The following is an 18,911-nucleotide window of genomic DNA, read 5'->3' on the forward strand; positions in this document are numbered from 1 at the left end:
ACCACTGTGAAATTTCACGTGAGAACAACTTCTAAAGAAGTGCTATAAATATATCTACATATGCATACTTCCCAATCAAGGCTAACAGTCTTCACTATGATATATTCATACAGTATATAATATGTATGGGTAGTATTTTCTTGTTTTAAATATACATATGTAAACAAACGAAACTTCCTCGCAAAGAATATGATAAACTAGAAAGTTGTCTCAACGAAGCACGGCAAGTTGAGATGTTAGAGTCGGTCGGCTCAATTTCTTCGACGAAACGGACTTTGTTCCATTTATTTCAACCGTTTTCCAAAGTCTTCAGCCATGTACAAAATAGATGCATATATCATATGCATGTATGTAGTTAAATAGGGCATCCATTACGCCATCGCACCGGGGGGGGGGGACAAGGAGCGTTGAACCAATTAATGTGTTAAAATTTTTAATCAAACTCGGAACAGTTCAGGGTTCAGGTCTGGTACTTTGGGTGCGACAAGTATCATATAATGTGCACGTACGCCACATGTAATTATGAGCTCGTTATTAAGAATAAGGTTATTGGACAATGATCTATCAGTCGAAATTGTTTACTGTCTAATTTTTCCAACGAACCTACATTTTTTGGTCACGTAGGCCAGGCCCTCTATCTGGGCGCCGACTGGTTTTCATTAACGCTTAGCTATTTATTTCTCTCTTATCTCGCTCGTTCGTCAATTTGTTCGTCAATTCAGGTGTACTCGTTCGTAGGACGTAGGTATGTTGTGTCAAACATCACATGTACAAACATGTGTGTGTGTGTACTTGGTATATTAAGGTAAGAAAACTGGTTTGACCAATTGTGGAAGCGTTCTCGCGCACACCTTTTTCTGGCCTCAACGCTCACATGGGTACCTGAAAGGGGGTGTGTCTCTGGTTGTGGTATGCTTCGAGGAATTTTTGTTCAATTTCGGACCTAGGACAACGCAGGTAGATGTTTAACTGTTGAGGAATGCTATATCGTCTATTGTTGCGTAGTCTTCCACTGTGTGAACTTTTGCATAAATATCGTATTTCGCGTGACGTTCTTGCCAAGTGTGACACTGCAACTCGCGTGCACTGTTTATTTTATTTTGTATGCACTACTATAAAGTTGACGTATTTCAGCGCAATTCAAATATGTCGTTCGACGATATTTCTCTAGAACTCGCTATGGGCGAAATCACCGAAGAACCAGCCGTGAAAGAATACATTCCGATTTTATACAGCACTGACGATTATGGTATGTTATTTTTGGTTAAATTAAAACTGTACTTTTAATCAGCCAGATCAATAATAATCGGTCAGGTCTAGGTGACTATGTGACAATTTTTTATTCTAAAAAGTTAACCTGTGTTGAGATTTGTCTACAGACAGATCTTGAAGTACATAATTCTCGAGCAATTTGTTTATCTCAGCAGTTTCTCGTAGACCAACAAATTTCACTGAGCAACAAAAAATCACGTTTTTGAGTTACCAGAGCGGAGACTAACCAATCTTTACTAAGTTTGACCCACTGAATTCGAATATGATATTGATTTTTGTTGGTGGGTGATCGTTTACGAGATATGAGCGTTTAAAAAAATCCGCGTTTTTTACAGTTTTTTGGCTTTTGCGGTCTTTAACTCAAAATTTAGGATTGTTACGCTCAAAGTGAGTATTGGTATCAATAGTCAGATATTTTTCCTATTAATTGTTATATTTCATTGCTTTAAAATACTTCTAATTAATTGTCTAGCGAATTTTAAAAGTCAAAAATATATTTTTTTATACGGATTTTATTTCCGTGCTGGTTTTCATTTATTTGGCAAATTTTTTATTTCACCACGTTTATAAGGATTGATTTTCTATCTCAATAATTTTTTTTAATCTAAACGTACTGACCAAAACGGTAATTGCAATTTAAATGTTTTCCTTTTATATATGGTTGTATCGCTTAATATGTTAGGTGCAAGCGAGATGGCATGTAGTCCGACCGCTGTACTCTATGAGGTGGATTATTAAAAAACCTATCCTTATAAACGTGGTGAAATAAAAAATTTGCCAAATAAATGAAAAATAGCACGGAAAAAAAATCCGTAAAAAATATATATTTTTGACTTTTAAAATTCGCTAGACAATTAATTAGAAGTATTTTAAAGCAGTGAAATATAACAATTAATAGGAAAAATATCTGACTATTGATTCCAATACTCACTTTGAGCGTAACAATCCTAAATTTTGAGTTAAAGACCGCAAAAGCCAAAAAACTGTAAAAATCGCGGATTTTTTTAAACGCTCATATCTCGTAAACGATCACCCACCAACAAAAATCAATATCATATTCGAATTCAGTGGGTCAAACTTAGTAAAGATTGGCTAGTCTCCGCTCTGGTATTTTTTTTTGTTGCTCAGTGTTATTGGCCAATATTTAAGGTTTTTGTTTATTACATAATATAATCTTAGTTATGTTTGTCGCTGTCCTTCAAGGGCTTAAAATATTATGAATTGTTTTTGTACTATTTTTTTTATATACTACATACATAGTGCTGGTTTTAGGGGGGGCTAGTTTGGGCGGCGCCCGAGGGCGCCAAATAAGTTAGGGCGCCGCTCAATGCATCAAAGGCGCTTTAAATTTTAAAATTAGAGCGCCAAAAGCCATAAAAAATTTTAGATTACAGCGCTATAGGCGAATTTTTTTTCTAAGGGTGTTTAAAAAAAACTGCCCGAGGGCGCCATTGGATGTAAGGCCGGCACTGTACATACATACATATGTCAGTTTAATATGTTATAGCGAAGCTTAGTTGTTTTTGTTAATGTGATTCCCAAAAATTTTATCGTTTTATTCGTAATATTGTTAATTAAAAATCGTTTAGTGGCTTCTACATTTTATACATACCTACGTATATGTACGTGAGCAAAGGCAAATTAACTTGAGTGGACGCCTTATGTAAATGTCTAAATTAACTGCCTTTGTGCGTCATTCGTAATTTTGACGATATTTATTATATTTTTCTTTGATTTTATTTCTTCATACTAAGAAAATTTTCAGTATTGGAACTTGTTGGTACAATTGTTTATCTCGATGTTTACATACGCACGTGTATCGAGTATTAGCATTTTAACGCACTATGTATATGTGTATATGTACAGATATTTTATAATCGTTAAATATATTAAATATTAAAAATGCACGTGAGATTTAATTTTAAGTAAATATAGCTTATAGTAAGTACTCGTCATTAGTGCGAAATGTCGATATCTGAATGTTGCTAAAATGATAAAAAAAAAGCTTATCTTCTGTCAAACGTAAGTGTCATTAATTTTCAACCACAAAAGGATTCGATCATATTGTATACGTTAACTTGTCAGAGCTTCAATAGCTTTGGCAGATTTACACGAAGAAATAAATTTATGGCCTTGTCCGAGTATATACATATGTACATATAATATACTAATTGTTTATATTTGTAATATAAACAGCTTAAACAAGGCGAATCTAATACTAAATCAAAAAAAAAAAATCGAATCGACGTCATTGAAACTTTGGTTTGTTTTCGAAGTTCCCAACCAAAAATACTTACATATTTACATACATATATAAAATTATTTATTAAAAAATATGTATGTATGTATACAATAGTATACAGATTAAAAAAAAAAACAAATGAATAATGAATAATTCTTCGAATTAATTAGTTTGTTATTTTAAATGTGCATTACTTACATGTTGATTTGTTTTTATTGTATTCTGATTATTGATTATAATATAAATTAAAATGACCTATGCACCATATATACATATATGTAAGTACGTACAAACATACATCATGTTATGTATGTGCGTATGTAGACTTTGTATACTATCATAATACATATTCATATTTATTAACAGATACATATATCATTACAGCTGGTTTTAGCATATGATGTTTTAGTAGTTGATTTTGAGATACAAAAAAAGTGTGGTTAGAAACACGATTTAATTTACAATATCGACTACAATTTACATACATACATACATACGTATGTGTGTATATGTATGAAGGTGTATTCGCACTTTGCTCACTTGGTAATTATGTAGTACACACGTTGCTAACGTTGACGCACGTATCGCGTCAACAATCTATCTATCAAGTTTCATTTATTTTTATGATTCTTGAGTAGAAAACGTCTATATCTTATTAGCGACAATGTCTCACTAAAAGTCAATCTAAATCACCAGATTGGCTATCTTTTACTACATATGTATAAAAAAGAAGGGGTCGGAGCCTGGGGTCAAGGGGTACCAATACGAATTTTTTAAAAGTCCATTTTAAAAATTTTACTCGCCCGAGAAACGCCAGGCAAGTCACGTATTTAATATTTATGTGTATGTACGTTTTTAATATTTATTCCGTTTTTACCATTTAGTTGTGATTTGGCTCGCCCGTGTTTTTCGCTCCCTTTTGTCCGTTGCTTACATCCATACATGTTGTCTGCACGTTGATGGAATTTTCAGTATTTCGGTTCTTAATTTGATTCATTTGTTTTCCATGAAATTTAAGCTATCAATAGCTAAACAGCAGTAAATAGATAATAATAAATATATATAAAAACCGACTGTCGCTAGATATGTACATATGTTTGTATGTTTGTGACGGACGATCAACCAGTATGGGGAACCAATCACAGCCGAGTAATCGAGACGCCGGTAAGCGTGGTAGTGGGAAAGTCGGGGAGGGGGGGTGACGAGCGTCCTCACATTTGTTGGGCGTCCTCCATGAAGACCACATCCATTGAAATTTTTAATATAATAGACAGTTTTTTTGAAGAAAACGACATAAAGTGAAATAATTGCGTTGGACTGTGTACCGACGGAGCTCACTCAATGTCCGGACACAAAGCAGGTCTTAAAGCATTGGTCAAAAAGAAAGCACCACATGCTATCTGGACGCACTGTATGATTCTCAGAGCAGCTCTATTGTCAAAAAATATGAGCGAGGAACTGAACAGCATTTTTACAAAAGTTATAAAAATTATAAACTACATTAAGAATAGTCCTTTGAGAGCAAGGCTGTTTGCAAAGCTGTGTGCTGATATGGAAGCTAATTATACCTCACTTTTGTATGATTGTAAAGTTCGCTGGCTATCTCGTGCAAAAATGATTCTAAAGGGTGTTTGAACTCAAAGAAGAAATAGCAACCTTTCTCGAAGAAAACCAACATGAAAAGGCACATTTGTGGACGAACGATAATTTTATGTATTGTTAAACTTGCCTATTTGGTTGAAATTTTTGGAAAATTGAGCGGTTTAAATAAATCAATGCAGGGATCACAAATACACCCACTTGTTCAAAAAGACAAAGTAAAAGCTTTCATTAAAAAATTGAAGTTATGGAAATCAAATTTACAAAAGAATGAGTTGGATAGGTTTTCACTTTCCAAAGATTTCTGGGCCACAGCCAATATTGAAGCAAGTAAAAATATTTTTACCGACCACTTGGATGTTTTAGTGCTGCATTTTTCCAATTATTTCAAAGACCTTGATTTCTCAAAATTTTTGTGGATACAGAAACCATTTAACTACAATGAAGAAGAAGAATTCGAGCTGACAACCATCGAAAAATAAAAATTGATAGAATTATCATGCGATAGCTCACTAGAACAAAAGTTTCAAAATGAAACCATAATTAAATTTTGAATGAATCTTAGTGGAGAGTATGAATCTTTGTATTGCAAAGAAATGCAAGTGCTGCTACCGTTTGTAACGTCTTATTTATGCGAATCGGGCTTTTCGGCACTAGCTGCAATGAAAACCAAATATCGAGCCAGGTTAATAGTCGAAAAGGAGTTACGAGTGGCACTCTCCATATTGCCCCCAAGATTTGATAAACTTTGTGCCAATAAACAACAACATCCTTCGCATTCAATTTTGATGTGTTAGATGTAGTTTAATTAGTAATTTAATATAAAAATAAATATACGTGTTCGTATAAATTTATGTTATAGCAAAACCTTTTTATTATTCTGTCTATTGTAGAGTTCAGTATTTTATTTTTAAATAAAGGTTTATTAATTAAAACGTGTCTATATTATTATATCTATTAAAAAATAAAAGGTAGGGAGGCGCGGAAAAAAAAAATTTTTTTAGGGAGGCGTAGTAGCACAAAGCTTGGAAACCGCTGCCGTAGGGCAATACTTACGTCATCTAAACTTTACAAATAAAAAACAAACCCGGAAAACTGATGCAATCGTCCCTTCACGAGACAAGGTCATTATTTTTTGATACGCATATACATTATGTATTTTTCTTTAAGATAAACACTTTTATGATGACGTCAAAATGTCCAATAATCGTCGAGTATCAATTTAGGTTCGACCTTCTCATTCTGCTTGATAACCTCTTCAATATTCATAATACCTCTGGTACTTTGAATAACGCGATCGACGAGCTTGCAATTATTGATTGGGCATTGAGAATTCATCAAAAAATATATATATTTTTTAATAACCAAACCCTCCTAGTGAAAAAAAAAACTATATGAATCGATATGATGAATGTGTGCATACATATGTACACGTGTGTTGCTTGGGTAATCGTGTTCGTACACTATTTAGGAATCTGTCTCGGCCAACAACTTGGACCTGTTGTTCAAAAGTTGTACTGAAAACCTGATTTGTATTGTACTGAAGTCCTGCTTACCAGTTTTACGTGCAGAGTGAGCACTACATTTTGCGTATATTTATTTATTTGTTGTGGACATGCCTTATTCCTAGTGTGTGGCCAAGCCGAGAGTTCAATATTTGTATATATGTATACATATTAGAATAAATAAAATAATTTTATTGTATTTATTTAAAAATACTTAAACAAAGTCAAACTAAAAAATTGAAGGAATTTGTCACAAAAAAAGTAAACAAGTACCACATATTAATAATAAAATGCATAGAATATGAAAAATAAAAATAAAAACATGAACAGAAATGAACGGAGAAATGAAGAAATACAAATCTTCACTAGCATTTAGGTATTTACAAGGTTTAGTTTCAAAATGATTGCCGAAAAGGTTCTTATAAGTAACTAATTGACTCATATTATCTCAATAGATTTATCTTTTTGAAGTTTGAGAGTTGAGTTGAGTGTTTTTGCTAAACGTTAAAATATTTGTCGTAGGACCAAAAAGTAATAAATGGTTATTTATTATGTTGTATACTCTCATTTTTTCGTCTTGGATGTGTAGAAATTCATTATTTTTAATCTCTCATCATAAACTTGGTAGTGATTTAAGCTTGGAAGGCGTTTTTAACAATTTTTTTGCACCCTGTTAATACATGGGATGTCTTATAATCATTATCATCATCATCTACAGCCATTCACCATACACTGCTGAATGAAGGCCTCTCCAACGCGCTTCCACTCGTCTCTGTTTTGCGCAACTCTCATCCATCTCACCCCACACATTTTCTTTATTTCGTCTACTCATCTTCCCTGCGGTCTTCTTTTTACCCTTTTGCATCCTCTCGGGTACCATTCAAGCACTTCCTTCGTCCACCTTTCGTCCATTCTTCTAGCCACGTGGCCCGCCCATTGCCATTTCAATCTCTTTACTCTATCCACTATGTCCACTACCCTTGTCATACTTCCCACCCACGTGTTCCGCTTCCTGTCTTTCATCGTTATGCCAAGCATACAGCGTTCCATACTTCGTCGAGTGCATTGGAATTTGTGTAGCATCTTGGCGTTCAGTGTCCAAGTTTCACATCCATACGTTATTACTGGCAAAACGCATTGGTCGAAGATCTTTTTATTATTACATACCTCCTTTACGTTTCACTTACGATTACAATTCAGTAAAAAAATTGCCTCTTATCCGATCGTTTTCATACTTTGCCATATTGCTCATTTTGGTCATCAATATAAGTAAATGGATCCTCCGCCATTACGATGGTGCAAAAATATCGTGTAAGACGCGTTTGAAATTTGAATTTCTGAAAAGTGACTGACGTCTATCCAGTTTGTAGTTTTAAACATAGATGGCGGTAGTAAAATAAAATTATTGGTATTTTTATTCAAAATAATAATTGTATATACAAATTATAGAAGAGGTATGTTTTTAAAAAACTTTTTTTTATTCTTCAGGCAGAGTGGCATTTTTGATTTAAAAACAACATTCATTCGTCCAAATGCACTCCATCCTAATGTCATACGTCTCTTTATCTCTTCATCTTTACTACCGGACATGTCAACTATTTGATCTAAATATAAATAATTATTTACTACTTTTACTGGTTTATCATCTAATGAGTTGCTATCGGGCATGCAATAACTATTGAACATTAGTTTGGTCTTATCCACGTTAATTTTGAATCCTACTTTCCCTGTCCAGCTGTGTTAGTCTGTTAAGTGGTCATTTGGATCACGAGCTATTAAAACTATATCGTGGGAAAACCGAAGGTGACTCAAGAAGCAACCGTTGATGCTTACTCCGGCTGTGTCCCATTCCAGGTTCCTGAACACGCCCTCAAGCACCGCATTGAATAGTTTAGGAGATAATGGGCTCTAAATACCATAGAAAAATTAAAAAAAAAATTTTTAACGAAAGAAAAAAATTCATTTATAATTCAATGATTACAAGCTACAGTCGATATGTGGTTAATCTTAAAAATGTGCATGTAAAACATTGATCGTGTGGTCCGCAGTCAGTTTGTCCTATTCAAAGTGGCCCACAAACCTTAATCAGTTTGACACCCCTTTTTTACTTGAAAACAGATAATTTTTGTCACATTCTCTGTCACTTTGCCCAGGCTTCCCCTACCCTGACATTTATCAGTTTTGAACATAGTACGTAAAGTCAGCAATCTCTCGGACGCTAATCATTCATTCACTACAAGTGGAATTGTAGACAGCGTACAAAGTCTCATCGCCAGCGACGAACCATGCTAGGAAAAAATACAACCGAGTATATTTTAACATGTCCGTCGCATTCTCGAGCACTTTTTTACCTTGAACACGTGTCAACACAACGTCAACTCTCGATGTATGTGTGTATAATTTGTATATGTCTGTTACAGATAGGAGGATGCCCTCTCAAGATTCCAACAGGACTCTCATCGCTGTCATCGATGAGGGGACGACTTCTGTCAAATTTAAGGTGAGACGGCGTTTTGTGATATTGTGTTTCATTTTGAAGTGGATACATTTCGTATTGCATTTTGATAGTTGAAAGTTTCAAGTGTTTCTGAAGAGGAATTTTGTTTTATTTTCAGATTTATAAAAGTCAGTGTTGTCAAGAGATAGTGTCGGCTGAGGAAGACATTCCACAAGTCTTCATTAGGGAGTATTGGGTTGAGCAGGATCCAAGGGTGATATTGAATACTGTCCGGCGGGTTGCTAGGGAAGCAATCAAAAAGTTGGCTGAATTAGGTTTATATTTTTTAATAACACTATAAGTTTTAATTGCCTCAATCTCTGCTCTATGTTGTGTAAGTACAGATGTGAAAAATCGTATCTGGTTTTTGATCAAGATTGCCGATATATATATTTTATGTATGTACGTATATATACTTATAAACAATTTAATATGTATTTTATCTATTTGTACGCACTTGAACTTGATTGTGTTAATTGATAAAACTAAACGAGGTCGTCATCTAAGCAGTGGTATAATAATATCTTATTAGTATGCATAAGATATTTTTAAACATGCTATTCTTATAAGTTTATCATCGCTACCTTGAAAACCAACCCAACGATTTTGATGATATTATTCTTACTTCCCGTTTCTGACCAAAAAAAAAAACCCTTATCTTATATTTACAAAACCCTACGTCAATTTATTTTGAAATATTTCAAAATTTCGTATACTTTTATCAACAGAAACATTGTTTTACAGATGTTAAAATTTTTGATTGCAATTAAGTATGAAGTTTTTTTGTATAGGTCACACAAAACAAGACATCGTCGGTATCGGTATAACTAATCAGAGAGAAACGATCGTCTGTTGGGACAAAACAACCGGAGAACCGTTATACAATGCAATCGGTAAGAATTCAACCATTGAGAATATAATATTTGGTATGAAATATGAAATATAATGTGTGATTGTATATAATTTGTATCAGCTTGGAATGATACTCGGGCGGCTATGATCGTCGACCGAACCGTCTCCCGTATGACGCTAAGAAGCAGAGAAGCTGCTCAAAGGGCGAGTGGTCTTCCGGTCTCCGAGTACTTCAGTGCACTGAAGATGCGCTGGATGCTGGAGAACGTGCGCTCCGTACGAAGATCCACCAGAGAAGGTACCTCCACATTCGGAACAATCGACACTTGGCTCATTTGGGTGAGTTAAGTTCATAAATAAATGTGTAGGGACGTAGTGAATATTTCAGTTCTGTGTACAATTATTTTATGGTTTTCCGTAGAATTTAACTGGTGGAGCTAAAAACGGTGCATACGTAACTGACGTAACCAATGCCTCAAGAACCCTTCTCATGAATATAAAAACTCTAAAATGGGATCCGACACTTTTACGGTGAGTTTTATCAATGTGACATTATAGTAATAACACTGTTCGACACGAAAAATGGTTGATTGAAAATTCTATTGATAACTGGCTTGCCTCGATAAAATAAACTAATTTTTGTTATTAATCCACAAGAATAGTTGAAATATGTGGAATTTTATTTAATTCTCATAAAAGACAATTTAATATATTATCCCTATTAATTAAATTCAGATTCGTGTATGTTTTAATTAAATTTCTAAATATTGTAATTTATTTTAAATTAAATTGACTCTTAAAATTTTAATTTTATTATAAATAATTTTTTTTTTATAATTTCAATAATTATTATTTTTTTATTTTTTATTTAACTTACTATTTTTCTATTAAATTATTACTAGTACGTGCTTTGAGCTCGCAATTTTACCGATTCAAAATTCAGCACACTTCTAATTAACCCTTTTAAACGAAAACAAAATAGTGTGGCCAGAACACTATCCCAATAAACATGTCTTAATAGAAAATACTCAATATAAAATAGTATTAACAGTGGGAAAAATCCCGAGCGAAAATACGTACTTTTGATTTTTGATTTGAACTGGACGACTACATACTTAGAGAGATTTGAAAGTTGAAAAGTACTACAAATGAAAGATAAAACACCCGACTATAGATTCCAATATTCATTTTGAACAGAAAATTGACAGATTTTGAGACATCGACCGAACAACACCAAGATATAGAAAAATCGTGCGATTTAAAAAACATATATCTCCGAATCTCGAGCCAATCAACATTTTTTATTACCAGATTTGTGTTCACTGGGCATAGACCTATAAGAAAAGTCATATCTCGTCTCTGAACCAAAAAAAAGTCGTCATTTGTCGAACAGTGTAATTTGTTACACAGTTTTACATATACATATATATTTAATGACGCTTTTTTTCTTTTAGGTTGTTCGAAATAGATATAAATATGTTGCCGGAAATAAAATCTAGCTCTGAACATTTCGGAACAGTGTGTGATGGATCTGCTTTAGATGGTATTCCGATAACTGGAGTGAGTTGCATGTTACATGATTATAAGATGTTTTGACAGTATAGATATATGTATGTGTATATGTAATTAATGTGTTGTTTTTATTTGTGTAGGTTTTAGGCAATCAACAGTCGGCACTGCTCGGTCATCTGTGTTTGCAGCCCGGTCAAGCGAAGAATACTTATAGAAGTGGATGTTTCTTGCTGTGTAACACTGGAACTAAAGTGAGAGCGTTTTTGATGATAAATGTATGTATATGACGGTTGTTTTTAAAACATGTTTGTTTTGTAGGTTGTACAATCTTCTCACGGCTTGGTCACCACGGTTGCTTATAAGTTGGGGAAGGATGCTCCTGCTTTTTATGCGTTAGAAGGTGATTCATTTTGACATGTGTGTGTGTATTTGAAATATTAAAAAAAATTTTGCTCGGTTAAAACGACCATGTTTTTAATATATAGGTTCGATAGCGGTTGCCGGGAGTGGTTTGAAATGGATGAAGGAAAAGTTGAGACTTTTGAAAGATGTGGCAACAGAAGCTGAAGCTGCCGCACGATCCGTGCCCACAACTGCCGATGTATACTTTGTACCTGCCCTTAGTGGATTGCTAGCACCGTATTGGCGGCCAGATGCTAGAGGGTAATGATAAGTTAATTTCAATTAGATCCATTCTAATTATATTGAATGAATGGACCCAACTGTGTTTAGACTCAATTGCCGAATGGGTGTGAATCGTTTCAACACCAGCAGTATGACTCCGTGTTTAGTGTGTGCCGCTACAGACTGAGAGATGCTCGGCTAGACCTCGATTGAAAAAAACCATATGATTCTGTGGTGCTGCTGGTTAGATCCCAGCCGATAGTTTTGTATCAGAGCTTTCCAATTGATCTAATTTTACTGTTGAAATGGTTCCACAGAAGTTATTGTTACCATTGTCTGATTATGATTTCAATTTATATTTGCATTTTGTTGATTTGAGGCACCTGTCATAGCTTTACAGTCAAAATGAAATGAAATATGTTTGCCATGTAATGAAGCATACTATCTTTTTTAATTTTATTTGTATGTACTTTTTTTACATACCTCCTTTACGTTTCACTAAAATTTTGCATCTTATCCGATCGTTTTCATACTTTGCCATATTGCTCATTTTGGTCATCAATATAAGTAAATGGATCCTCCGCCATTACGATGGTGTAAAAATATAGTGTAAGACGCGTTTTAAATCTGCCCGGCGAGATAGTCGTTGACGTTTATCCGCCGTTTGTTTATTAGTTTAAAACATAGATGGCGGTAGTAAAATAGAATTATTGGTATTTTTATTCAAAATAATAATTTTATATGCAAATTATAGAAGAGCTATGTTTTTAAAAAACTTTTTTTAATTTCGATGCCTCACCTTGTACATGTGCTGGAGGAAACTACACACATACATATATGCATTATTAAATCGATATAGTAATTTACGAGCTATAAGGTTTCACGATTAAAGACAAATATTGCGCTTTGTATACGTATGTACATACTTAATAGGTATAAAGATATTTCTAGTAGTTACATATGTGCATATACATATATAATATGCATGTGTGTAATTTAGTTACCATCTTAAAAGCCTTTATCTTATATATAGTTTCGGAAGAGACTTTGTATGTAAGGTTTGGGTGGTAGGATCAAGGAAAAACCTGTATATACATATATTATTTTCTATCAATATTTCCTCTTGGGAAGTAGTGGCACGAACATCTAGCCAGAGAAATGTTATATTAATAGAAGTGGCTTTAGGCGTCATATTGTTGTCAAGTGAGGAATGTCCACAGACCATTTCAAATAATTTTAGCGTCAGTCGTATTTGATGCTTGGTGCTCGACGTATGTCCGATAAAAACTTCTCTGTTTGTTTATATTACTCGCAAGATGGGAAAGTGCATCGTTAAAAATTGCACGATGCATTCAAAAACACACAATAAAGAACATGGGATACATTTTTATAAGTAAATTGATCATTTAAGTAACATATTATTCAATTAACATCGTAGTTTAACAGTTTTTAAAAGCGTCATAGCGATCGCCCGCATTCTACATAAAATTTCAGGGGTGGCACCAGAGAAATGTAAAAATTATTTTTAAATAAATGTAAAAACAATTCTCTTGGTGGCGCCGAATACTCAACTAAATTAATAACCAATTATTTAAGTTTAATTAATATAAAATCGTTCATTTTATATTATACATATTTTTGTTGAAACTGTACATTACACATTAATTAAAAAGTACAGACAAATATAAAAAAGTGGATAAAAATAATTTGCTAACCGAGAAAAGAAACGGCTTGGCCACCAACGCCCATCACCACCATATGTATACTCAAATTGTAGATCTATATCTATATCAATATCAAAATAAAACTTTAATTTCTGTAGTGAATATGTGATGACCCTGATTATATTCCGTGCGTTGTAGCGTTGTTATGGAGACGTACCGCGTATCATTGATACAAGAAAAGCATTGGTAAAGGCACTTCTATTATTATAACTAGAGGTGGGACCGGAAGCGTGCCGTTCTTTGTTTATTGTTCATTTTTATGATGAACCTTTTTCTTTGCACTCTAGCTTTGTAGTTTGCTATATTCCTGGAAAAAGCACGCATCTAATTAAAACATTTCTCTGCATTTATCGCCATCTACCAAAAATTAATTTTTCTATTGCTGTTTTATATTGTTTATATGTAGGCAGGTTGATAGTTTTTTCTTATAATACACCTGATGAAATTTTCATCGGGTCTATCGCTAGTACAATAATACTTTCGAAAATTATTTGTTTGTTCATTATTTTTATTTAATTTTTATTGTTACAATCAATATACACTCGTCATTACAGATTGCTCCAATGCGACGGGTGTACGATAACGAAATACAGAATACATAAACAATCAGAAATCAGAAATACAATAATACATATACAATCAGTATATATAGCATATAACAATTAATCAGAAATAATAATCATAGAAACATCTATGGATTATTTTTAGATTTTTCTGTACAATTTTTATACATATAATAAATACGAAATTATAGAGATATCTATAGATTTCAGATTACTGTGCATAATTATTACAAATTACACACAGACAGATTTTTGTGACAACAGGAAATGATCTAATACCAATTTTTCAGGAACCGTTTCAGCAATGATCAGATAAAATTGGCAAACTCTGATATAGAAACGATCGATTTGGAGTCACAAAACCCCCAAACCTAACCAGCAGTTTGACGATTCGAACCTTCGGTCTCAGTGGTGCTAATTATATACGCTACCATTAAGCCAAACTGCTGGCTATGAATTATGAATAGATAAACAAAAACATATCTTTAGAACTAAGCCTTCGTATTTTATTTTACAGGATTCTTTGTGGATTGACGGCATTTACTACGAAAAATCATATTATCCGTGCGGCTTACGAGTCTGTTTGCTTCCAAACGAAGTAAGTATAAATTATATAATTTTTATTTTACAATATACGTTCTTTGAAATAATATTCGATTGAAATGAAAATGACATCGTTCAACGTTTTTCAGAGACATAATCGAAGCTATGGATAAAGATTGCGGGTTTCCTTTAACGAAACTGCGCGTCGACGGAAAGATGACCAATAGTGACTTGTTGTTGGAGCTTCAAGCCGACATTTCCGGCATACCTGTCGGTGAGTTCTCGTGAAAATAATGACCGCAGTGACTTGATTTGCAATGTGTAGATATAATTGGTTTGATTATTTTTATCAGGGAGATCTGGCGACGTAGACGTGACAGCTTTGGGAGTGGCCATGGCTGCGGGACAAGCTTGCGGCGTGTGGGATATAAAAGCGACCGTACAACAAGCGAGTAAGCAATCATTTTTACCGACAACCACCGAAGAAGGTCGCAACATCAGATACTCAAAGTGGAAGATGGCAGTTGAACGCTCCATGGGTTGGTGTGTTGTGGGCAAGTCGCTCACTATGACCGGTAAAAAGCTCAACTTTTATTTCATCTATATTGCAGATTACAATTACTTTGTACTGATTACTTTTGTAAATGTTTTTTAGATGAAAAGTATAGACTGCTGTCGTCTATACCGTGCTCGTTATATTTGGTCAGTACGTTCATTATATTAATCGCATCCGACTACCTTAATTCGAGATAATTTAGATAATATACGAAATGGGTACAAATTAAAATTACATTTTTATTTGCTATTTTCGTGAAGACCAACTGCTTGAAAATTTATCGTCAAAAAGGAGAGAGTGACGTTGCATTTTGATTTTATGTTTGTGTAGCACTTTTTGATCATCACATTGTTTTATTCGTTTGTGTTGTGATTTTTTTTATAAAATTGTATTAAATATGCAGTGTTTGTGTACAATTTTAGAATTAAATTATGTATTATTCAGTTATCTTTCCTCAAATTTATTGTAAAAGGTAAAAATTATGCAATGATATTTTCAGCTATGAAACATTCTAGTATTGAAATGTTCAACAAACTAATTAATATTTTATTGATACTAATTATTATACATAGGTATGTATGTATAAAATAGAAAGCGAATAAAGACTTAAACTTTTAGTATATAGTATAAATATGTATTACATTTTACTTCATTTTATTAACTATGGCTTGGCGCCTAGGATAGAACTTTCAAAATGTGAACAAATAAAAATAAAATAACTGAAGAGTCACAAGTAGTTTTGAAACTTTTAGATGCTATGGGAATACGTGTGACCAGTGGCGTGTGGTGAAATTCTCTCTCTTTTTGTCGTACATCCTTACTTAATGTGCACGGGCAGGATACAAGAGGAACAGCCTGTTCCTCTTATTTATTTATTTATTTTACATATATACCAGGAAGGCCTTACAGGTAAAACCCAATGCGCCTTCCTGGCCAATTACAATGCAGCATTTTTTTTTTATATAAGTCACTGAATTACGAGACACTGAAAAACTCGCAAATCAATGAGATATATATCAATTTGTACACAAAATTATTTATTGCACATTAATTAATCACAAATTATAGGTGACACATTGTATAGGAGGGATTTTAGCCAATTTTTTCCGGGAACCGTTTCAACAATGAAATCAGAGAAAATTGGCAAACTCTGATAGGAAACGATCAACCTGTAGTCACAAATCCAGGTCTAACCAACAGCATACTCTGAAAAATTCATTTTCATTCGAGGCCCAGTCCTGGGATTGAACCCGGCGCCTCTCGACGCTAAGCAGAAGCTTAACGACCGAGCTATGCTGCTGGCTAAAGTATTCTCTTATAAGGCTGTACGACAAAAAGAGAGAATTTTACGGCACGCCACTGCGTGTGACGTTTCCAGTGGCGGCTCGTGCATAGTAGCCCAGAAAAATTACGAAAAAATATCATATAGATATTTAACATAAGTCTGACGTTGCTGCAGCTCCTATGCACGAGCCGCCACTGGATGTTTATTTAAATACGGGACACGTGTGCTTTTACATAAGTCAGACAATTAATTTATTTTGGATTATGTGGAGTGTTCGTTATAGAAACATTGAGCGACGACATGAATTTCCACAGTGTCTTTGTGAATGAAATTGTGGTTTTGTATTATGTAAGTTACAAGTATATTTTAAATTTTCTTTAGACGTAAGAGTAAGACTGCAATGATTCGGCCACTGTGATTTTAAAGTTAAAAGTGTAGTCATATAGGGATATCAATTAGCAGTGAACAGAAGCACTATTACGGCCACACAAGGTGATTGATTGACTAATGCTATTTTTTTTCTACTATAAAATCCAAGTGACCGACCACTTCCTTATTTTATTTTCTTAAACGTTCATGTAAGTTCATGACTGCAATATTGTCCGAAGCAATTTGATATAAGATTTTTTTATTGTTGTTTTGTTCTTTGAAATAAATATTATTGTAATATAATATATTATCATGCTCATACTAAGTACTTATGTACAAATGAATTCGATATTTTTATTTGAATGTTCCTATTATTTATAATTTTATTCATTCATATATCGAAAACTGACCATAATATTTCTGTTAGCGATTCTGACGTATATAAATATCTTGTTTATAATAATTGCAATATATACATACATATATGTATGTGGATAGTATTATATAAGCTCTACTCCAGCAAAACACATGTACATAATTACAAATGTGATCATGGTTAGTTTATATGCATATTATTTACATACATATATGAAAAAAGCTTTCCGATACATTTCAATTTTGTGCTTGTCCATGTAAAACTATTTCTCAGTATTCCATTTTCATCACATTTAACAGTTTTATTCGAAGTTAATATTTAGATGAAAATAATAAATCTTCATAGATACATATGTACAATGTACTTATTCAATATTATTTGTATGTATGTTGAATGAAATGGTATTTTTTTTAACTTAAGATATATTTTTTTAATCATTTTATTTGTAAACTTAAATACAAATAAATAATTCGAGTACCTGCTATAGTGTTTTAGTTGTTATCATAATAATAACTACATATACATAATAATATAGTGCCAACGGGATGCCTTCAGAATTTAATAATAAATTTTATAAATGTGTCAGAATCAAAAAATAGAATGAGGCCGTTACTTCAAACACTATCAGAACCAATCCTAGAAGCAACTACATATGTTTGTGTGTATATACGGTTCGGTGATTACTGGTCACAAATTACTCGTCACAAAGTCACTAAAATCTCTATAACGGAACATCTGGCAGCCGAAAAGTCCATCATACTAACGATAACTATCATAGTAACGAGAACTTGAGTGCCAAATATTGTGTATTCGCGATTTTCATGACAAAAATTGTCTTTGTGACCACCCCAATGTGACGAATAGTCCAATTACCGTATATACATACATTGAATTGGGAGTGCTGCTTAAAATTCACCCGAAATCAACATGTCAACATTTATCTTTGCATCTTCAGCCGCCTTGGGGTGATCAGAATAAATCTTGGATTCTCAATTTAACATTTACGATGTGATAGATTTAATATCAGGCCTGATATTGTACGAGGAATCAAGACGGTCTTTAGTAAAGGCATTCCAGAATATGTACTTTTAGTATAATATTGTAGTTTCCGTAGATATTGCATATAAAAGTTTGGGTTCTATCGAGGTGTATTCTCCATACAAATTATGAAACCTTATTTTATTTGGTAATTCAGCTCGATCGATTCATATAGATGAATTAATGATATTGTAAATGAAGCCCCAATCACAGATTGTATATTAAATATGTATACATTAGCACACAATTTACATTTTATATATATATTTGTGTATCTACATACATTGATTTTTTCACATAATAAATGATGGTTACCCAAAATATGCTGCTTTTTATTGATCTTGATATCAATTT

At 33.3% G+C, this 18,911-nt stretch overlaps 1 protein-coding gene across 9 annotated transcripts in view; it reads left to right on the forward strand.

The window, feature by feature from the left end:
* Positions 1 to 18,874, forward strand: part of Gk2 (Glycerol kinase 2) — a 28,088-nt gene extending 9,214 nt beyond the window's left edge. For 3 of the 9 annotated variants that reach the window (XM_077443780.1, XM_077443777.1, XM_077443778.1), the window contains exons 3-15: positions 9,039 to 9,118; positions 9,234 to 9,390; positions 9,907 to 10,008; positions 10,089 to 10,306; positions 10,389 to 10,498; positions 11,422 to 11,527; positions 11,620 to 11,730; positions 11,798 to 11,879; positions 11,965 to 12,142; positions 14,908 to 14,988; positions 15,083 to 15,207; positions 15,287 to 15,508; positions 15,589 to 18,874. In XM_077443780.1, the coding sequence (XP_077299906.1) occupies positions 9,039 to 9,118; positions 9,234 to 9,390; positions 9,907 to 10,008; positions 10,089 to 10,306; positions 10,389 to 10,498; positions 11,422 to 11,527; positions 11,620 to 11,730; positions 11,798 to 11,879; positions 11,965 to 12,142; positions 14,908 to 14,988; positions 15,083 to 15,207; positions 15,287 to 15,508; positions 15,589 to 15,686 (1,670 nt within the window). In that variant the 3' untranslated portion in view covers positions 15,687 to 18,874. Of the gene's footprint in view, positions 1 to 1,134; positions 1,250 to 4,067; positions 4,332 to 8,219; positions 8,941 to 9,038; positions 9,119 to 9,233; positions 9,391 to 9,906; positions 10,009 to 10,088; positions 10,307 to 10,388; positions 10,499 to 11,421; positions 11,528 to 11,619; positions 11,731 to 11,797; positions 11,880 to 11,964; positions 12,143 to 14,907; positions 14,989 to 15,082; positions 15,208 to 15,286; positions 15,509 to 15,588 lie in introns of those variants that run through there. The other 6 variants (XR_013261366.1, XR_013261367.1, XR_013261368.1 and 3 more) reach the window with 6 other exon arrangements.
* The last annotated feature ends 37 nt before the right edge of the window (positions 18,875 to 18,911 follow it).

This window comes from Arctopsyche grandis, chromosome 13 (assembly GCF_051622035.1).
Source record: "Arctopsyche grandis isolate Sample6627 chromosome 13, ASM5162203v2, whole genome shotgun sequence".
In the NCBI taxonomy this organism is placed as follows: domain Eukaryota; kingdom Metazoa; phylum Arthropoda; class Insecta; order Trichoptera; family Hydropsychidae; genus Arctopsyche; species Arctopsyche grandis.